Below are 16,464 nucleotides of genomic sequence, written 5' to 3'. Positions count from 1 at the left end.
ACGTGACCTGTACTATAGTTCTTCCGTTCCGAGTGAGTCCCTGTTGTTCCCGTGATCCTGCAGTACAAATGTCCTGTCCTAGCCGCCCGACGCCCAAGTGGGTCGGTTAACTGTTATCCATGCATAACGGGTCGTAACAGTAGGGCTACTGGTGTTTGTGTCGAGAGGCAAGATAAAAGACAGCGCCTGCCAGGAAGATTAGAACGAATCCCAAACCAATTCCAACTCCCCATGCCGCTTGCGCATCTTCCTTCAGCGCATCCGTGCCTTTAAACAACAGGATCCAGCCGGCTTCTTTCTTACTTAGCTCCGTGGACGCACAGTAGCAGCTATCAAAGAAGCCAATAAGCTCCCATATAGAGATCAGCAGAAGCCATACAGTATTAGCCACTAGCAAGAAGCATCCCAGTAGCCGTAAGAAAACTGCCAAGGCTCTGCAGATATGTGCTCCTAATCCAAACCCATTCTCTGGTGGCTTCTCGAAACGTTCCTTCTCATATTCTCGCATGGCCACGTGAGAAAGTGCCGCAGAGACAAGTAGAGATACGCATGCTGCAGTTGATAGAATGCCATAGATGAGGTAGCCACCCGATCGGCAACCCAGACCCTTGACGACCGTCTCAGAGGCCAGGATGAATGCAAGCATTGTGGTACCCCACTGGACCAGGATGCCCATGAGAATCGAGAAAGCAACGTTTTTCCAAAAGATAGGCTTTGCCCCAGAGAGCTCCTCCAAATTTGAGTACTCGTACAAATGGGGCGGAGGGCTAGTGGTGCTGTTGTTATGTGTGGGATTGGCTTGAGATCCTGCTGGAGATGACTGTGAATCAGCTTGAGATGCAGGTTGCTGCGGACCAGCTGATATCAATTCGTGCGGACGAATCGCATCCTCAAATGCGATGAGAAGATTATTGGCGAAGTTGATCCAGGTCAGCGTACGGGCGTAATTAAAGGCTGGTCCTTCTTGCTTCTGGAATCCAGCGACATTGAATATCCAGAGATTTGGGGGTGTACGGCGACTATCTTCATTTCCATTTACCGAATCCTGTGCGTTGACGGATGACGATGGTGGATCAGCCAGGAAATCACCTGCAACTTCAATTCCAGGTTGATAGCCGTCAGGCCCAGTCTCATCGTCGAGCGCCGTTTGCATGGTTTCTGCTTTGTTCTGTGTGCCCACAAGGATCCAGCCCCATATGACAGGAACCTAGATTGTTTTTGCAATTAGCACTGGCCTTTTTCGACCTCAAATATCCTCACAGGTAAGTAAAAGCTTGCATACCAGCCAGATCCAGAGAGATCCAGAGGAAAGAATAAGGGCTTCCTCAGTATTGCCCACTTTCGTTTGCAGGGATCCTACCGCCGTGAAAATCCAAGCTATGATTGCTACTGACATCTGAGCCACAAGTGACAGCGTTACCCCTCGTCGAGTAGACTCTAAATAGTCTCGAGCTTGTTTCCACCACCGCTCGTGTTTGTCCAGGAAGACTTCTCTGGCCAGCGACTGTTCTGTCTGTTTGAGACGAGTGGGTGCTTGTTGTGCAACTTCAGCGATTACCACAGCAGCATCTGCTCTTTCTGACATTTTTCCCCTGTCTTCCCTTAAATACACTCTATGACGGCTTTTAAGGCTCCTGAATGCCTTATGAATCCACGTCTTATTCAGGATCGTGATCATGAGTGAAATTGTCATTAGCATGGGACTTCCAAGCCCAACGCAGACACTCAAGATGTCAGAGTCGATACCCCCTGTCTCGTATGGCAGCTGCGCCGTAAGGGCCAGCCATGGAAGAAGATAGCTTGTTGACCCGGCAGCGAAACGATTGAAATTCGTGGCCTGATAATTCAGTAAGATAACGTTGGCGATTGTCTCACAGTAACTGTGACAGACAGGGATGGATGTTGAAGCTTACCATTTTGATGTGTCCGCGGCTGCAATAGTCCCTGCAAAGAGACAGACTGACCCCCCAGGAATCATTGACGATTCTTTTGTTCTCTTCTACATGAAATAGCCTGTTGCCATGAATATCCATGATGAGGCCTTCTGCAATATTCTCTTGACTTGTCGCGTTGTTTTTGATCCACTCATCGTGAATCTTGTGGGTGCACTTAGAGTACCAATTGTCAGCACCGCTAGTATCCTTAGTTGGTACGATCTTTCTATCCAAGAAATTCCCAATATCATCGAAGTAAAGTGTTGCGTTCTGGCCGAGTGAAACCATGGCTTTGTGTTGGTCTATGTGACACGTGTGCAACGGTATCTAGGATCGGGTTTCGACTGTTATTGGAAGCCGGAGGAGTGACCGGCCTGGCAGAGCTGCGGAAATTCTAAGGTCAAGTGGCATCAGTTTACATAGCTTGTCAAACCATGGGAGATGGAATGGTTGGGCGCGAACATTTGTACTCTTTTCCAGCGGCGCCCACGCCAGCCTGTGTGGCGGCCTCCCTCTGGTCAGCCTAGCACTGCCCAGATACGAGGTTTGACTGCCGGAGTTCGGGTGAGATTTTCTTGCAAGGTACGGATCATTGGTTGCGTTCGTTGATAAGAGCTGAGGGGAATCATGCAGGCTCCCGCTGTGCAACACCGTGCCGACATCGAAGTTGCCACGAGGCTGCTTGAGGGGTCGCAATGCTAAACAGAATACGGAAGTCATCAGCTCGTTATCTCTCACTGCCTCAAAATATCACTCCCATGTGACTGTCAATCTTGAGTGACTAGACCTTATTGAGAAATACTTCGCATGTATGCCTAAAACATTTCGGTGACAGTCGTGAATTGAGCCTCACAATTCTCTTCACGGCAACCTCAGGCCTCCATGGCGCAGTGATTTAGCGCCCGATCAGCCACACGATAGGGCCACAATTATCAAATGTCTTCAACTCTACACTTCAGTTCAAGGGGCACAAATATGCTTCGTATATCTCCGACTATGGGGTACCGGTAAGAACAGGTTAATTTTCATTGTTTCTCTAGTCTTCGATAGGAATACTATTGCGAAGGCAAATCTTTCCCCGTTGAAATTTTAATGAATGCGAATAGGTATTCGTGTAGATAGTCTTGGGGCAAACAAAGATCTAGATAAGTCCCCTTGACGTACAAACAAACAATTACCACCTAAGTGCGGTGGATGCATCTTTTATCCTGCATCGTGAACTCAAACTCGCAGTCAAATTCAGCCTGTGATGTTCACAAGGAGGACTCCGGGACCAATAAGAAGCTATCATACTTCCCGTCAACATGCATAACGCACTTCTCAGGACCAGCCGCTACCTTCTTGTGGTAGGGCGGATTACGGATGATTTCTTGGCCGGATATTACCAGACGGATAGATTCTCCGGCCGAAAAGAATGTGCTGCTTGGATACAGTGCAATGTCGACTTGAACGATTTCGCCAGGCCGAAGCGGCTGGTCCGAGATGCCAGAGCTGACAGGGAGCCATGGTTTTGAATGTATCTGGTCCAGCTCACGACGTGATGCTCGGCAAAACCCTCGAGTAACCCAGTCATCAGTGAACCCGACAGACCCGTGAAAGCGAACCGGCTTCCCCTTCACGTCGCGCTTATCAACGGCGGTGAATAGGAAGAGGTCATTAGGTACAGGGCTCTGTCCGGGTTTCCCGCGAACCTCGACCCAAAGTCGAAGCTTCATCTCTCCTGTCAACTCCGTGTCTTGGTCAAACCGGAAGTCAAAACTGACTTGGCCATTGGTACACTCATAACATAGCTCGGTTGATTTCTCTGGATTTGATCGTGACAGACCGGAAGGGCCAAGACGCAGCTTAGACCAAGTAACTCCTGGCAATGGCCAAGCCTTCTCACCCCGCCGCTCATGAATAACGTCCCGACTTGACCGTACCTCAAGCGTCACGGGTGGATGGGATAGAAAGCCGTTGTTACTCTCGCCCTTGACGAAACAGTCCATGAATTGCTTTGTCAGATGTTGAACTTCGGGCGAGTAGAAGACGTCCCATTTGCCTCCGCGATGTGTGTAGATCCATTTGTGGCGTGATCGAGCCCGAGTGAAAGCCCGGAAGGAGCCTTGTGTGTGAAGGCAATGGTCCGAGAATGACCCACATACTAGCATGGGAAGTTCGATGTCTTCAACCGGAGCGGCTTTCTCCCGCCAGTACGTGTTCATCAATGGATGCTTTACGAGCATTCCGGCAACGCTTGCGTCGTTGTCCTTGATAAAATCGGCCGCAGAGCCGGTAAGGGCAGGCTTGACCTCTGTGTGCCACCAAAATGTGAGGAAGCCAGCATCTTCAATGCCTCCTGGGCAGATCGAGTCTTGATAAGGGTCGGTGAGCCCCTCCCATGGCACGATGCATTTTAATGCGGGTGGCGGACCTCCATAGTGACGGCAGGCAGCAACGTGAAATTGTGTGATGGCTAGGAAACTGACGCCGTTGAGACCGACGGCACCATCGCACCATGGCTGTCGCGCCACCCACTCGATGGCTTCATAATATGCCTTGGATTGATCAGTATCGACTGATTCCCCAGGCTGGGGGTAAACCAAAGTTCTCGAATGTCACTAGTTGGGAGTCTCCTGACCCAAACTTTTGGGTCCCAGCTGGCTACGCTGTTGTCAATCTCAATCTTCCCGGCTTCAGTGGCAGCGAGGGGATGGCTACTGTCATGTCAGACAATGCGGCGGGCCGCCAAGAGGCGTCTTTCCCAAGGCTGGAAGCTTATGGTTGTCATATGGATGGGCGCACATAACCACGGGGACCTTGCGGCTATCCTCCTCGGCCCGGCGTGATCTGAATACGTTGGCGAGAAGTTTTGTGCCATCGGGAAGCACGACTCCGACGTCATACTGGCACAAGATATCGGAATCTGCTGGCACAAGGGTGCATTGGGGATTGAAAATCTGGCATGTGGTGACAGCACGAGACAGCAAAGGGCGAAGAGAATACCACAAATTAGAGGCTTGTCGAAGCTCATCCATACTGGGCGGACTTGGTCGAAGGTAGATGTAGGAGAAAGGTTCGCGCAAGGAATGGAAATCCACACAAACTACCTAAGCTCGCGACCAATGCCTTCTTATGCATTTTAGGAATTACACATGTCATTACATCACTCCTATCATGATTCAATTTCTGTGGCAATATCAGATGGACACTCTGTCTCATCAGTGAACGAAAGAAGATCGCACACAGGCGTCAGTACCAACAAAACTCCGTCGGCGGTTAGCAGCCTCCCGACCAGCCCGATCTTCATCCAATATTAATACATCGGTATGTCACGGTCTCGCATTACAATTACAAAGGACTGATTACAAGCGTCGCAGAAAACCAGCCAGTTTTCGCCTGGCGGCGTGGAATTTGACAAGCATCGGCTTCCCCATCGTCGGAGATCCCAAAAAGGCAATGCCGCCGTCTGCGTATATCTGAAGCTAATGGCACAATAAGTCTTGCCGATCAACCTTGCAGGTTTGAAGCTACACTCCGACGACCCAAGTTTGTTTTGGTTTGGGAAGCCTGCGGTGGTAGCTAAAACTCCAAATTACAAGTTGGTTGTATGTTTAGCTAGGGGGGGGGGAAAGCTTCTCGCCTTGTATCACCTGCCATGAAGCTTATGCTGCATGTTTGGACATCCGGTCAAACTTATGACATGGTCTTCTTGTACCAAAAGAACTTGGATAATACGTATATATGTATGTATGGTAGAATATGCGGCGTAGTATTTACGCAGTCAATAAAGTTACATGAGAATGGAAATATGTGCTTGGCTATTGCCGTGGGGTTTTTCCAAGATTCTTGTGACGACGGAAGACCTAGATCTTGCCGATTCCAGCCTTGCCCGTCACGGTGGACTTGACGTTGCTAGCCTGGATGGGGGTGACAAGGTTGGCCTTGCTCTTGCCCAAACCACTCAGAGCCGCGGTGCTCTTAAAGCTAGGCCAAGCGCCGCTGCCGGACAGAGAGTTGGCGACACAGTTGCGGCCGAGCGAAGAGCTGCAGGTGGAGATGGAGCCAGAGTCGGGGACGTCAAAGATGTTTGCACCGCTGGAGCTCGAGTCGGTGTTGATCGGGGTCTTGGCGTTGGAGAAGACGTTGCCCTCGAGCAGAACGTTGGTGCCCTTGGTGATGTCAAAGTTGTGGCCGAGGTTGTCGGAGAAGTAGTTGTTGACCGCCTGGACGGTAGTGCCGGTGCCGCTGATCTTGGGGGCGCGACCAGACATGTCATGGTACCAATTTCGGTCAAGAGTCACCTTGTCACCATCGGCGACGAACATGGTGCCCCAGTACTGATTCTTGTTGCAAGAGTTGGAGTATGCGGTTACGCCGTCGAATTCGGTGTTAGAGATGGTGAAGGTGCTCGGGTTGAAGCTGATGGAGAAACCCGTTAGCTGTTGTAAAACCGGCCATTGAGGGATATGGATGGACTTACTGCGAAACGATGAACATGCGGCCCGCCTTGCTAAACTACATCACCAATGTCTTAGCACTCTTTCTGAACTTCTGTTGAATCAATTCACTCACCTTGCAATGGTCGATCCAGAGACCGTCCACTCCCTCAATGCTCATGCCATCGCCGCCCCAGACGTACTGAGGGTTAAGGTCCTGAAGGCATTGTAAGTCAATAGTCTATAGCATGTGCCTTGATCTGCCTTACCGTGATGTGAATGTTTTGGATGCTTCGCAAGATTAGTCAATGAAGGACAGGTCTCCGGGGGCGTGGTCACGTACATGACATTCTTGGTACCCTGGGGAATCTTCAAGCCCTTGCCTTGGATGATGCCCTTGCTGCCGACGCCCACGATACTCTTGTTACTGCCAACAGTGAGTTGGGTCTTCGCAGCCTTGTCGTACTTGACGTCGACCTCGCTCTCGTTGGCATCGCACGAGTCCTTGCCGATGGTGTCTTGTCCACCGTTGCTGGCGTTGCAGCCGGACTTGGCACGGCATCCCTTCTCGGACACGGTGCCCTCGCTGCCAATGTAGTTGAAAGTCTTGTCGATCAGGATGACACGCGCGGTGCTGTCAGACAGCCAGGTCTTGAGTCTATAAATCGCAGTATTAGCACGTGCATGTCCGATGGTCACAATTTGAACTCAGAGGATTGGATGGAAGAACTAACTGTGCAATGTCAGAAGGCGCCGCAGCTTTAGCAGAACCTCCGCCAGTGACGCCGGTCGCGAAACCATAGGCCGTACCAACGACCTGCGCGGCAGCCAGAGAAGGGGAAAGCGCCACAAGGGCCGCAAGAAGAGTTGTGGGGTACATGACGAAGAATGGGAAGTTGGAAGCGGAAACGAGGGAATGGAAAAGAGCGTGTGACTAGCGACTAGCGATCCGGCTCAGTGTTCGACACGCGGAGCTTCTTTATGGTTTTCATCTTGGGCAGTCTATTGAAAGTCTGGGGTCGGTAGAGCTCAACCCACCCTACTGGTTCGTAGTTTTCAGTTGATAGGTGGATTCAAGGTTAGAATCATGTAAATGAATGTCTAACCTACTGGGGACTGACTACCGTTACATTATCGATCCAAACGCGCCATGTGCTCCTGGCATACGATCGAATACGGCGCGTAGGCTGCCGTGTTGGGAATCCCAAGATGGAGATATACGCCTAAAACGGGATAGCTAACCCGTTACGCCGCCCTAAGGCGTTCGTCTCAAGTCGTAAAGCACCGCTTAGCCAATACACACGGATCCCTGGATGCCACCTGATTCTCATGAGGATCGCCCACCGGGGAAAACTTGCCAAAAAAGGCATGGTCACTGGTCGACGGAAAGATTAAAGGGCCCTTGTGCCACGTTTCACTGGCGCAAACGAGAGTCAGGAATATATTTTCCGCCAGGTTGGCAATTCACGTTTCTGGATAGGACTTGGCTTAAGGTGATTTCGCAGGCAACAGAAGACAGAAACGTTTCTGTGTTGCTCAAACAGAGATCGAGAGTTAGTTTCAACGTACCAGCCTTGCCGCCAACGAAGGACCGGCTAATGGCGACAAACAGAGCTCGCCAGGCTGGTTTGCCTAGGTAGTATCACTTCACATAAGCACAATGATTGAACTCAATTGCAGCTTGAACGTTCGATCCGTCGGGGTAGGAATCGAAAAGTGAAACTCTTTAAGCTTAAATGATGTACAACCTGCTGTAGCACCTCCCAACCGCGAAAGGAACTCGGGACGATTAAGTGTCCGAGAAAGGTACTCGGACCAGATCGCCGCCCGAATCTCACTGCGGAGGAGCGCTGCAATGGCGCTTTACCGCTGATTGGGTGGGTTCTCGCGAGGGGATTCCTTATTCCAGACAGGCTACTACGTATCTAGATGACGATTGAATGCTGCTTGGCCATGCACTGGGAACCCATGGGTTTCAATAGACTTGAAAGAAGTGACATGAATATTGCTGCAATCGTTTGCAGCGGGATTGCCAGTTAGTATTGGAGGAAATGGACTATTATGCACACCACACCATCAAGAGAAGCCCCTGTTTTAGGGCGCGATGTAGCTGTGCATCAGGCAAGTCGCCCACCAAGTACCGAACAAATGACGCGCTGGCTAATTCTGTCCACAAATTGACTATTCAACCTTGCTGGTGATGTTGACAAACTACAGGGGGCCAATAGGCATCGGAACAACGGACATCAGAACAACGCAGAGCGGAACAACAAACAGCGGAACAACAGGGCAGTCTTCCCGTTCAGGGGCTAGGGCTCCCTTTGCCACACGGAAGAGAGATAAATTGTAGACGAAAGAGGGGGGCGACTCAGCTCCCTGACAGTCAGACTGTGGGACGTTACTACGTCAAGCCTTCGCAGAATTCAATAAAAACTTTTCATTCTTGGCGGCCCCATCTGGCCCGGCTGTAGATGGTTAAAGATGAAAGAGTACTACAGTGTCTTGTTGGCATCCCACAAAACCTTCCCTGTACTAGTGTCATAAATTGAAATCGGTGCTTTATTGACATTCCTTAACCAGCAAGTTATGTGCAATTGTTTCTTCTTGGATAGAAGAGCACTGAACCCAGGCGCCGGACTCATATCATTCTTTTCAGGGCTCTGTACACACCCAGGTGCTTTTAATTCTGTCAGTCGTTTTCAGCTACCAAACAAGATTTCATTCGTTTATCGGGTTCACTCGATGTCTGATATAATAGCACAACATGGCAGTGCCCTCTAGCAGAATTCACACGTTTCCGTGGGCGGAGGCCAGCACGGATCAGCTACAGAGCTCCCACAATTCAGAAAGAAATACCACAGAGACGCCTGGTGATCTTGACTAGTGATTGGATACAACGATGTTGTAAGTCACGCGATGAGTATTCAACAAGCAAATCGCTTTCTAAATACACAGGCTTTAGGTTGATCATCTCGGCATCCCACACCGGTATCCCGCCCCGGGCCGCCGTGAGATAAGCTCCGATCGGCGCCGCTACCAAAGTGGAGAACCGGCCCCCGCCCGCAATCCTGCCTCGGACTTTTACGCATAAAAATGCGACTTATTCCCTTTAATTCCCTCGTCTGCAGTATCGGCATTTTCCCTAGAACATACCTGGGCTTAATGGCTGTCTCTATCTAGATTTGGGATCCTAGGCCAAATGAGCCGCGGGCACAAGCTTCCATATGAACGAACTCACGCTAATATCTGACATGCGCTGGCTGCGGGGTCTGAAAGTTAATTCAACTGATGAACTGGGCCGGTTACCATGTCGTGACGTCCCCTGAAAACGGCATTTGGAGACCGAATTTCCCCTCCCGCGGAGAACATCCGTCGAGACAGATAGGGAAAGGGGTGCCGCGGAAGACGCCGTTATGAGACATCGTCTATCACCCCTCATGCAGGGCGCCGATAAGAGCTCTCACGTCATTTCCCTGCCACATTAGCTACCCCTCCTCTCCCTTCCGAATCGCAGCTTGCATCTTTCCCAGCATCAACCACCAAGTCCATCATCCGGCCGGACCAATAGCCAAGGGGGAGCCTCGTCCATCTGTCCACGCGGTAGAAAGACTGTCGGGAAACTCTGCTACACTGACCACTGCTCGACCTGGTGGTCTTTCTTCCGCGAGCATGGATCCCGCAAAGCTGACTGGCCAGGCTCTCCTTAGCCACACCATCCAGACGACCCCCATCATTGACAACCACGCCCATCCTCTGCTGGATCTCGAGGCCATTGGCCGCTACCCTCTTTTGTCAATCACTACCGAAGCCCATGGAGACGCAATTCACGCTTCATTGACCAGTCTCGCGCATCTGCGCGCTGTCAAACAGCTGGCCAAGGTGCTCCGTTGCGAGCCTAGCTGGGAGGCGGTGGTCAATGCCATTGAAGCTAAGCGCATCGAGGACTACGATGCATGGGTTGAGGAATGTCTCAATGGCATCGAGTCCGTCCTTGTTGACGACGGGTTGGACGGCGAGAACGCTGTCTATCCTTACACGTACTTTAGCAGTCTCACTCGGAGCCCCGCTAAGAGAATCGTGCGAATTGAAAAGATCGCTGCTGACATCTTCAACGAGCACCTTCCAGTCGACGAAGGTACAGCTCGTACGGCGGAGGACTCCAACGCCGTCTTCGACAAGGCGCTGAAGGCGTTCGATAGCAGCATCTTGGAAGCTATCGCGGATCCAGAGGTCGTCGGCTTCAAGTCCGTCATATGCTACCGCACCGGCCTCGCAATTCCGAGAAAGCCAGATGCTGCTTTCGCCCGCAAGGCCTTCGAGGGCATTTACGCGACTCACACCAAGGGAACCGACAACGCGTTCACTCGCGTCAACCACCCCGGTCTCAATGAGTACCTGGTCCACCGGCTTGCATGCCTCATCAGAAATACCGAAGGCTCGGGTAAGAAACCCATCCAATTTCACACGGGATTGGGCGACAACGACATCACTCTTACTTCGGCCTCTCCTGCACATCTTCAGGAATTCATCCGCCAGTACCCCACGGTGCCGATTGTCCTGCTCCATGCCAGCTACCCGTATACGAGAGAAGCTGGGTACCTGGCGTGTGTTTACGCCAACGTCTACGCAGATATCGGCGAAATCTTCCCTTTTCTCAGTCGCGATGGCCAGGAAACTGCACTCCGTCAAATACTAGAGCTGTGCCCCTGGTCCAAGATCATCTGGAGCACCGACGGACACTGGTTTCCCGAGACCTACCTGTTGGCCGTCTTGCAAGTCAAAGAGGTGATGGAGAAGGTCAGTACCAACTACACGCTACTATGTTAGAAGACATGGATGCTGACTTAGCCCAGGTCTTGTGCGAGTACGCTCGGAAAGGCCACATGACTTGGCGAGAGGCGACCCAGCTGGTGAAAGACGTTCTCTTCAACAACTCGAACCACATCTACCACCTGGGATTCTCCTTCAGCCCTGAAGAAAGCCACATGAACCCTCGACGGCTGTCTGGGAGAAGTGATCTGGACATCCTCGAGGCATTTCTGGATGGCAAGAAGCCACCGCAATACCTTCGCATCTACTGGAACGACATGACCGCTACCCCACGCGTTCGGGCCGTGCCCATGCGAAAGGTCCTATCGGTGATGAACGAGGATGGAGACTTCTCAATCAGTATTACCAAGGCCAGTCTCGGTCTGCTTCAGAACGACATGGTCGTCGCGGGAGCTTCCGGCACGGGAGAATACCGGCTGCATCCAGACTTCACATCTCTCCAGGAGGGTCCCCGTGGCGGCCACATTAGCGTGTTTGGAGATTTCAGAGAGCAGGACGGTTCGGTGGTGCCCTTATGCCCGAGGTCATTGCTCCAACGAGTGGTCGAGAATGCGGCACGTCGAGGTCTCACTTTCCACGTCGGATTCGAGATTGAGCTACTCCTCCTTGAGCGGATTGACGGTCCCGAGAAGTATCGAACATTGAGGAACGACGGCCATGCCTGGTCAACCTCTCGAATGATGGACCACCCCGTATTTGTCAAGGTTATCGAGCGCGCAGTCGCTGAGCTGGACTCAAAAGGAATCTACATCGAGCAAATCCACCCTGAAAGCGCCGCCGGTCAGTTCGAAGTCGTTCTCCCTCGAGCTCCCCCCTTAGAGGCCGTAGATACCCTCCTATACGTCCGAGAGGTCATATCAGGCATTGCTCAGTCAGAGGGCTACAGGATGTCCCTCCATCCAAAGCCTTACCCGAAATCCTGTGGTACCGCGGCTCATGTGCACATGTCCATCACCTCCCCCAACGGCTCAAAGCCTGAGACCTACGGACCCTTCTACGCCGGCATCCTCAAGCATCTCCGCGCCATCGCGGCGCTGACATACAGCAACCCCGTCAGTTACGAACGTGTCCAGGACGGCTGCTGGGCCGGTGGCCGGTGGGTGACCTGGGGCACTCAGAATAGAGAAACACCCCTGCGCAAGTGCGAGGACAGCCACTGGGAAGTCAAGTGCCTGGACGGACTCGCGAACCCCTACCTCGCAATTGCTGCCTTACTGGGTGCTGGCGCGTACGGCGTCATGAAGGGCGAGAAGCTGACCTGTGGAGACTGCGAGGTCGACCCTGCCTCTCTGACGAAGAATGATCGCAAGGAGTTGGGCGTGGAGCAGATGCTTCCTGCTGGGCTGCCTGAGGCTCTCAAGGAGTTGAAGGGTGACGAGGTCATGAATGAGCTCCTTGGTGAAGAGCTCATTGAGAGGTACGCGACGGTCAAGGAGGAGGAAATGAAGTTCTTGGAGTCTCTGAGCGTTGATGAGAGACGCTTGTGGATACTGGAAAGATACTAAGGGGGGGCGGCAAGAATGATGTCAAAACGTCGACAGTCAAAAAAAGGTTTCAAATCAAACCGCTCCGGAAAGAATAAATGCAAATTCAGAACTGGTTTCATCCCCTCTACTTGCTCTCCTTGATGATGGTTTGCATAGCCTTGACATACTCGTCGACTTCTTTTGCGCCGATAAGTGTGAGGTCTCTTCTCCTCCCCTCAAATACTATGTGTGGAACAGCATCCACGCCATCCATGGCAGCCGTGCGGATCATGTTCCTCGTGTCAATCTTGCCCTCTGTCTGGTCTGCGACAACCTCTTTCGCTTCTGCCTCTGGAATCCCCGCCTCTACGCAGGCGTCGACCAGCACTTCCTTCGCACCTTGGTCCTTCTCCTGTTCAAAGTACCGACTGTACAGGGCTTCCACCAAACGGTTGGCGGTCTCCGCATCTTTGGCCTCTTGGAAGTGCTGGATCACGCGGTGCGCATTGAACGTGTTCGACATTGTCCCGCCCCAGGAGAAAGGAATGCCAACGGCTGTTCCAAGCTCGGACATTGTGGCCTCATAGACTGACTGCTTAATGTCCGAAGCGTCGTGCTTGGTAGTCACATACCACTGGCGCTTATCCTGGGGCTCAGTCGGGAAGTCCGGGTATAGTTGGTAGGGGCGGAAGACGAGCGTGAAGGAGACGTCGTTAGCTGTGGGTGAAGAGGCGATTTCCTCGAGGGCTTTGCCCAGCCTGTATCAGCTGATATGTTAGAATCGTTGATGCGGCTTAAAGTATCAACAGCCAAAGTGTTGCCAGGCGGGCACTGCCTGTCGGTCACTGCTGTAGACGCCATCGCGCTCAATGCTGCCCTCCCCGTCCTCCTCCGCCGACGACGATAAAGTTGGAAAGAAGGGGCACTTTTGATCTTCTGTACGAAACATCCTAGTCTCACCTTTTCTTTGCGATGTATGTCCTTAAGTGGAGATTCGTCAGCAGATAAAACCGAGCACGAAGACTTTTTCATGTCGCCAACTCACCAAGGACATATTGTGTCAAAGGTGAAGGTTATCTGAGACTTGTACATGTTGAAGAACTTTTGTAAATTGAAGATTGGTAGTGAGTTTGAATGTGCTTGCTTGAGTCCAGTTCACAAATCCCAGCAGATGATCGGTTCGGGTCTATGACAAATGCCGCTTGCTAACTTGTCATGACCCCGCACCGCCGTGAAGATCACGTTCACGTGGCTGATTACATCAATACCTCCTGAACCAACACCATCATGTATCTGGAGCGGAAGAGATACTGCCAGACGAAGTATTGGACAATAATTGATTTTTGGATAGCCGTACTTTAATTTTCTCATGCAAACCTAGGTACCGATCTTGCTTTTATCCCTCGCGCCCGCTCATGTCCCCCGGCCTTTGGGTATCTAAAGATTATTCCGGGAACTTTCCTCTGGTCTGATTCGCTGACCGCCAGGCCTCGATTTCTATGAAGCCACATTCACGGCGATGCATGCTGCTTTTCACACATGATAAAATTGATTGACGCTTCACAATACTTCCGCCGACTTCGGGAACTTTCAGCTCAAGAACGAGGACTGCTCCGTGCGTAGTCTGGGAAGGAAGGTCGAAGAGAGAAAATTACCCCCATTTATTTCCTAGTGAAGGCCTGCTGCCCGGGACAGTGGGTCACCAAGCCACTGGGAAGTAAAGTCGAAGCGAGGAAACTATTTGCACTAGGATTGAATTGGGTTAACTCAATCGAAGATAAGAGCCACGATAGTAGCGATGGGGCATCACGATAGGAGACAATAAAAGCCTTTGACTCGGCCCTACGGGTTTCATTGAAATATTATCACAAGTTAGTTGTAATTATCGGTAAGTAAGCTTTCATCTCTCAGAGACCTACATCAGCTGTTAACCAACATGCAGGGCGCACGCTGAATCAGATCTACCCTCAAGCTGGCTCTGCACCCAGATAGCAACCCCAGACCTCCAACACCATGGGTGCAAGTACCGTCTTCATCAATGGCCGTATTCTAGCCAAAGGTGGAACTGGCCTTGAAGCCCAGCCCACTTTCGCGGATAGTATGCTTGTCCAAGATGGTAAAGTCGTCGCCATCGGCCCTCAAAGTGAGGTTCTACCGAAAGACACCACGGGGTTTGAGGTCCGAAATCTTCAGCAGCGTACGGTGCTTCCTGGGTTCATTGATGGACACATGCACCTACTTCTCTTGGGCCAGTCACTAAGAAAACTCGATTTGGTTCGCTGCAAAACGATAGACGACATTCGGTCAACTATCAAAGCTTATGCGGCAGCTAATCCGGACGTGCCAACAGTTCTCTGCAAGAACTGGATGCACTCCATGACGCCGGGCGGGGTGAGCGCTGCACTGCTGGATGATATCGACCCGCGACCCATCTTTATCGATGGGAGCTCTCAGCACTCTTGCTGGTGCAACTCTGCGGCACTAGAGAAATTGGGAGCGGCTGAGATGGCGGACCCCCCTGGCGGAAGCATTCATCGGGATGCACAGGGCAAACCTACCGGAGTCCTCGACGAGGGTGCGATGATGTCTGTCATTTGGCCGTTCCAAGCCGCGTCGGCCCCGAAGCGTGAGCGCATTGAAGCAATCAGAGCAGCCATCAAAGAGTATAACGCCGCCGGTTACACTGGTGTGGTGGAGATGGCCATGGATGAAGAGGCCTGGGACGCTCTCGTCACCCTGAAAGAAGAAGAGCCGGCTCTGTCAATTCGCGTTGCGTCTTACTGGTTGATAAAGCCGACTGCAGATATCGCAGCCAACTCAAGGCAAGTCCGACGTGCTATTGAGCTGAGTAGGACATTCAACTCCAGCAACGACCCAGACCTCCGCATCGTCGGCGTAAAGGTTATTTGCGACGGCATCATCGACGCGTGCACGGCATACCTCTCAGAACCATACGCGCCAGCCGGTCTCCCGCCGCCAATCTGGGAGGAGGAACATGTGGAGGCTGTCGTCAAGGAGGCAGACGCTGGAGGACTCCAAGTCGCACTGCACGCGATCGGCGACGCGGCCATCAGAATGGCGATCGACGCGATTGAGAAGAATGGCACCCCAGGACGGCGGCATCGGATCGAGCATTTGGAACTTGCATCGCCAGAAGACGCTCAGCGACTGGGCAAATTAGGCTTGACGGCGTCCATTCACCCCGTGCACGCCGACCCTTCAATCCTTACGGAATGGCCGAGACTTCTGGGAGAAGACCGCTGTAAACGGGCCTTTGCGTATCGCGAATTCGCAGACGCGGGCGCTTTGATGGCGATTGGGAGCGACAGCCCTACATCACCGTGGGCTCCGATGCAAAATCTCTATGTTGCGACTACCAGACGCTCGTCGCGGGATCCGAGCTATCCCAAGGTGGTTAACGAGCACTTCAAGCTGGGGTTGTGCGAATCAGTGGTTGCTGCGACTTGGGGCGCTGCTTGTAGCGTATTTGCCGAGGATAGAGTTGGGAGCTTGGCTGTGGGTAAGCTCGCGGACTTCATTGTCGTGGACATGGAGTGGGATGCCGCTCGCCTGTTGAATGCAAAGATTGAAGAGACTTGGTTTGGAGGAAACAAAGTCTGGGATTGTGAGAATCAAAGTTGAGTAGCCGTGAAGAATGCTTCAGTCATCCGACCTGCCTTGAAACGAAACAGTGCGGCCACGGTGACCATGTCTATCAACAAGAGGTCGGTCATGTTCAGCGGATGTTCAACGCATCTTCAGCGCTCTGCTGCAGCCCGACCAAACACTTCTCCGGTTGTCGAAAGATTGGCGTCT

The 16,464-nt window shown here is 52.1% G+C and overlaps 4 protein-coding genes across 4 annotated transcripts; 2 read left to right on the top strand and 2 right to left on the bottom strand.

The window, feature by feature from the left end:
* Positions 1 to 5,779: 5,779 nt before the first annotated feature.
* Positions 5,780 to 7,232, bottom strand: COL26b_000671 (uncharacterized protein; the record flags this gene model as incomplete). The annotated part of the gene is made up of 5 exons (XM_053173636.1): positions 5,780 to 6,355; positions 6,489 to 6,569; positions 6,622 to 6,643; positions 6,696 to 7,010; positions 7,087 to 7,232. 5 exons carry the CDS (start codon positions 7,230 to 7,232, stop codon positions 5,780 to 5,782), a joined length of 1,140 nt encoding a protein of 379 aa, XP_053042684.1.
* A 2,789-nt stretch (positions 7,233 to 10,021) lies between these two features.
* On the top strand, positions 10,022 to 12,687 carry COL26b_000670 (uncharacterized protein; the record flags this gene model as incomplete). The annotated part of the gene is made up of 2 exons (XM_053173635.1): positions 10,022 to 11,149; positions 11,206 to 12,687. The coding sequence occupies 2 exons, from the start codon at positions 10,022 to 10,024 to the stop codon at positions 12,685 to 12,687; spliced, it is 2,610 nt and encodes an 869-aa protein (XP_053042683.1).
* Positions 12,688 to 12,793: 106 nt separating this feature from the next.
* On the bottom strand, positions 12,794 to 13,740 carry COL26b_000669 (uncharacterized protein; the record flags this gene model as incomplete). The annotated part of the gene is made up of 2 exons (XM_053173634.1): positions 12,794 to 13,406; positions 13,694 to 13,740. The coding sequence occupies 2 exons, from the start codon at positions 13,738 to 13,740 to the stop codon at positions 12,794 to 12,796; spliced, it is 660 nt and encodes a 219-aa protein (XP_053042682.1).
* A 1,413-nt stretch (positions 13,741 to 15,153) lies between these two features.
* Positions 15,154 to 16,300, top strand: COL26b_000668 (uncharacterized protein; the record flags this gene model as incomplete). The annotated part of the gene is made up of 2 exons (XM_053173633.1): positions 15,154 to 16,263; positions 16,295 to 16,300. The coding sequence occupies 2 exons, from the start codon at positions 15,154 to 15,156 to the stop codon at positions 16,298 to 16,300; spliced, it is 1,116 nt and encodes a 371-aa protein (XP_053042681.1).
* Positions 16,301 to 16,464: the final 164 nt, after the last annotated feature.

Source organism: Colletotrichum chrysophilum, assembly GCF_026319265.1.
Source record: "Colletotrichum chrysophilum strain AFK26 chromosome Unknown scaffold_2, whole genome shotgun sequence".
Lineage (NCBI taxonomy): Eukaryota > Fungi > Ascomycota > Sordariomycetes > Glomerellales > Glomerellaceae > Colletotrichum > Colletotrichum chrysophilum.
This window is presented reverse-complemented; position numbering and strand designations above follow the sequence as displayed.